The sequence below is a fragment of the Podarcis liolepis genome (assembly GCF_965112155.1).
Source record: "Podarcis liolepis genome assembly, chromosome: 2".
Classification (NCBI taxonomy): domain Eukaryota; kingdom Metazoa; phylum Chordata; class Lepidosauria; order Squamata; family Lacertidae; genus Podarcis; species Podarcis liolepis.
The window spans coordinates 51,719,820-51,724,860 of record NC_139555.1 but is presented as its reverse complement, the minus strand read 5'-3'; the positions used below and the strand labels follow the sequence as shown (position 1 = coordinate 51,724,860).

At 48.3% G+C, this 5,041-nt stretch overlaps 1 protein-coding gene across 1 annotated transcript; it reads left to right on the top strand.

Moving 5' to 3' along the window:
• The first annotated feature begins 1,050 nt into the window (after window positions 1-1,050).
• Window positions 1,051-4,770, top strand: DUSP1 (dual specificity phosphatase 1). Its single transcript, XM_083483835.1, has 4 exons — window positions 1,051-2,177; window positions 2,501-2,649; window positions 2,886-3,105; window positions 3,662-4,770. The coding sequence occupies exons 1-4, from the start codon at window positions 1,808-1,810 to the stop codon at window positions 4,030-4,032; spliced, it is 1,110 nt and encodes a 369-aa protein (XP_083339961.1). The 5' UTR covers window positions 1,051-1,807; the 3' UTR covers window positions 4,033-4,770.
• Window positions 4,771-5,041: the final 271 nt, after the last annotated feature.

The following is a 5,041-nucleotide window of genomic DNA, read 5'->3' as shown; positions in this document are numbered from 1 at the left end:
TTGTTAAGAATAAACCCCAGAAGGGTGTAATGAATGAACTCCTCAACTTCTAGATATGCAGATTGGGATGCTGGGCGTGATCCTGCACTTCCTTTTCCAGATTGCTCCCTTTGGCCTTTTTCAAAAGCACTAAATTACTTGTTACGTGTGCACATTATGTAATACATATGTTTGTGTTCTCCCAAAGATGGGTCAGCCCTGTTGAAACAGAAAACAATCCTTTTATCAGCTCAAGCACCAAGCAAAATAGTGTTTATGTTGTCTCCAAAACATAAGCATTCCAAATGGTGTCACTTAGCCATCTGTGCTGTTTTGCTTCACAGACAGAAACACCCTCCCCAAAGCAACTGCTAGACCAAACTCAGCTAAATGTGATTTTAAAATATGCATCTTTGCAGTTGATTTAAAAGGGGTGAAATGCTTATGGTACCTAATGGAAGTGCTTGATTGTGTTGATGTAGGTAAAACGTTGACATGTCTGCATCAGATCTTTCATAATCAGAGAATGCAGTCTCCTGTCGTTTTCCATAATAGATCAAACACCAAGCTTGCAGTCTTCCCTTTCCCTCATGAAGGACACTGCCAGACTGCCACACTTTTGTTTGACTCTCATCCTGTGCCCAAGAAGGGTGCACCTTTATAACCCACCACACAAATACAGGTACATTGCCGTAAAGAGCACTAGCTAAATTGCCCTCTAACAAATCCCAAAGCTTGTGCTTCTTTTTTTATTGTTCTAGAGGGATGTTTAATGTAGGATGGATGCGTGCTGCTCACCAAGGGCACTGTGATATCTAAATGGCACCACAAAGCCAGTTTTGAATGGCAAGAAAACAGCAACGACTTGACGGTGGCGTCGTATAACCTCCGCTCAAACGAGGTCGATTGCTCGTCTGGAAGCGACGGGGGAACCTCCGCTGGCCATAACAGAGAAGCTCTGCTAGCGGCTGTGCCCTCTCTGGCAACTAAGAGAGATTTAATTCCTGCCAGCAGAGGGCAATGGCGGGGCCCAGAGAGGTCTATCGACACCCCACACTTCCCCCATATTCCAAGTCTAGATAGCAGCGAAGAATATGAATGAATCTGGAATGTGTACTGAGCGCGCTTCTGGGTTTGTAAGCCGTTTCCTTTTCTTCTAGCACATCGTGTGCCCTTTCCTCACCGCTGCTGAAGACCAGGCTCCGGCTGGCAGGAGCCCGGGAGGAGCGAGGCAGCAGCGCGCGCGGCGTTGCATCAGTCGGCTTCCTGCAGGAGCGGGGAGGGCTCTGGGCATGCGGACATTCAAAGTGACTTTGCCGTTCGGGCTGCTCGATGACGCGAGCGCTCGCGGGATGGGAGTGTCTGTCTGGCTCCCCGCCGAAGTGACGTCTTCCCAGGCACCGCGGGTCATGTGACCGGGGCCCATTCACAAAAAAAGCCGAAGCAGCAAACCGCGGCTGGCGCTATATAAGGCGAGGCTGCGCCGCTCGTCCAGCAAGGAAACTGCAACAGACAAGCAACGAACAGCAGCTGCCCCGCAACGGAGGCTGCCAACACAAGCGAAAGAGCAAAGCCCAAGCTAGCGGCTCTGTCGTCTTTGCCATCTCCACGTTCGCCGATCCAGGCGTTTTTACTTTTTGGAACCGGGGTGGGAGTTACGGACCCCCGCCAACAAGGAACAAGAGAGGCAGCTTTTGTTTGGCAAGAAGCGCTGCCTCGGTTCGAGACGAGCTCGGCGGGACTAAACAAAGAGGCGCCCGGGGAACGGAGACAAAAGCGGCTGCCCAGCGCCCTTTCGCCCACCGCGCTGCCTGCCCTGCCCCGAGCGATGGTCAACATGCAAGTGTGCGCCCTGGACTGCGAGACGCTCCGCGAGCTCCTCCAGGACCGCTGCGTGCAGTGCCTGGTGCTGGACTGCCGCTCCTTCTTCTCCTTCAACTCCTCGCACATCGGCGGCTCCTGCAACGTCCGCCTGAGCACCATCGTCCGGCGGAGAGCCAAGGGGGCCATGGGCCTCGAGCACATCCTGCCCAACGAGGAGGCGCGCGCCCGGCTGCAGAAGGGGCTCTACCACGCCGTCGTGCTCCTCGACGAGCGCAGCGCCGACCTGGAGGCGCCCAAGAGGGACAGCACCCTCCTGCTGGCCCTCAACACCCTCTGCCGGGAAGCCAGGGACACCCGCGTCTGCTTCCTCAGGGGTGAGTTCAAAGGCTGCAGAGAGAGGGAGAGGAAGGTCGCCTTCCCCAAGGCGCCCTCTGCCCTGCCAATCCACCTCCCCTGGGCTTCAAAAGTCCGTAAGCCAAAGGCCCACCCGGTAAACGGAATTAAGAGCAATACGTAGTAAGAATAACGGATATTGACAAATAGCCTAGGGCAGTTGCATTGGTTTAGCAGAGGGGCTTATAGGAGTAGCCACTGGACTGTCAATGGAGTTTTACCTCCCCTTCCTACCCCACACCCAGCTGCTTAGAGTTTGTTCTTCAGACAATATTAACTTCTTTTCTTCTTTATTCTCTTCTAGGAGGATACGATGCCTTCTCGTCTGCCTGCCCTGAGTTGTGCACCAAACCATCTGCTCCCAAGGGGCTGACTCTGCCGCTCAGCGCAAACAATGTGCCTGGCAGCGCCGATTCAAACTGCAGCTCCTGTGGGACTCCTCTCTATGATCAGGTCAGTTGGGAAGCATCCATGAATCAAAATTATACTTGCTTTTAAAATTATTTTATTTTATTTGGACTTTTTTTAAAAAAAATGCCTGGAATGGAAAGACACAAATGTGTGTAGAAAAATATTCCTTTTGGAAACACAAGGCATTCAAGGCAAAACAAATGTTTCATTATAACACAACAACCATATCAAAGTGCAGAGGATTAACAGACTGTGTTTCTTTGTCTCCTTTATTTTAGGGTGGTCCAGTGGAGATCCTACCTTTCCTGTATCTAGGCAGCGCCTATCATGCTTCCAGGAAAGATATGTTGGATGCTTTGGGGATCACAGCCTTGATCAACGTTTCTGCCAATTGCCCAAACCATTTTGAGGGACACTATCAGTACAAAAGCATCCCTGTGGAGGACAACCACAAAGCTGACATCAGCTGCTGGTTTAACGAAGCAATTGACTTCATAGGTAAATGAGTCCTCTCTCTCTCCCTCTCCCCCCCCCCCACTCCCTACATATTGAGTTTGTAGTATCCCTTGGGTGCCAGCACCTTAGCAGACACTTCCAGCATCATTTAAATTTGAGATGCAGGGTATTTCCTTAGGGATCAAAATAGCACCAGCTGAAATAAATCTGTAGCTACGATGGTGCTTGGGCTTCTTTTAGAAAATAGCATTGTGAAATCCCAAAAAGCATACTAGACTTTATAAAGAGTCATTGGATCCACTAGCATGGGTGTTGGAGGGATCAGCTGGTAATCTGAACCAGTCTCATGCTGATAGAATTTTCTAGCAAGATTTAGTGGCCACAGTTGGAGTAGGTGATTATAATCAAGTTGAAACAGAACATCCATATTGGTTTATTTGCACACCTTCATTTGTGCAACCAGCTCCATTCCCAGCTGTGTAGCGTATTGCTGTAGCTGGTTAGGCAAGATGGCCCCTCAAGCACAGAGAATGAAAAGCAGCTTTGAAGCTTTACAGGAAAACTCTTGCTAATGTTGATGTTTTGCTTGCTCCTTCAGACTCTGTTAAAAACGATGGTGGGCGAGTATTTGTTCACTGTCAGGCTGGCATCTCCCGCTCAGCGACCATCTGCCTTGCTTACCTTATGAGGACCAACCGAGTCAAACTGGATGAAGCTTTTGAGTTTGTGAAGCAGAGGAGAAGCATCATCTCCCCCAACTTCAGCTTCATGGGGCAACTGCTGCAATTTGAGTCCCAGGTCCTTGCTCCAAATTGCTCGGCAGAGGCTGGGAGCCCGGCAATGTCTGCACTGGACAGAGGAACATCCACTACAACGGTCTTTAACTTCCCCGTCTCCATCCCTGTCCACTCTGCTTCCAGCGCACTAAGCTACCTTCAGAGCCCTATCACAACCTCTCCGAGCTGCTGAAAAGCAGGTGCAGGTGGGCCCTGTACACAAAGACTTGATGCCCTTTGCTGTTACCTGAAAAGTGCAATAACTTTGAGGGCAGGTCTGTTAGCTTGCACCGGACTCCTCTCATTGCAGTTACAGAGCAATACAAGATCCACCAGCTCAGAGCAGCATCTCTTGACTCCAGAAAGCCAGGTTCTTTCTGCTAGATCTTGCTGAGATGCATTTTTGACCAATGTTTGGATGCTGCCTACAAAGGAGAAAAAGCATGCAGGACATTTGCTTTCTACTCCTGAAATAATTCCTCTTTTACAGTTTTTCTGTTTGTCAGCCTGTTTCAGTAGCAAATCTGAAAGTGTTCTCATTCCTGGGTGTGCTAGGCTGCAGTCGAACTGTCCCCTTGTACAAGGATGTCCAGATATTTATTTATTTTTTACAGTGTAATTGCTTTGTGTGCGTTCTGCCTTTCAAGTCTGAAGTTTCATTTTCTTGTTGAAAGAAACAAACAAAATACCTCAGTATTTTTTGGGTACTGTAATCCTGTAAATAGATCTTAAGAACTGTATTCCGAAGCACTGACATTGAAAGCACAAAGGAGTGTTTGTGTTTTTGGGTTGCCAACAGTTACATGTTTTGCTGATTTATTTATGATGTGAAATAATATATTTCTTCTTATCAAAAGAAGAACATGGGTTTTGTTATGATTGTGCCTTTTTATACAAACCAAATAAATTATGACATTTCTATTGAAGAAAATTTTAATTCTTTTATAGATCCTTCCCCCACTCCCTTTTCATAATATGCTGAAAAATTGCAATGGTAAGTATGTGAAGTCCAGAAAGCAGACATCTCCTCCTTTGTACTAGCCCTGTGTTCCATAGGACTTATTGCAGGGTCCCTAATGGTGCTGTAGAAGAATCCAAGCCCCAATACAAAGTCATTTGCCAAACTCCAGTAAGCACCACATGTAGGATCTACCCTCTTGTGCTGTACAAATGGCTGTTGCAGTCGAGAGAAACATACACAC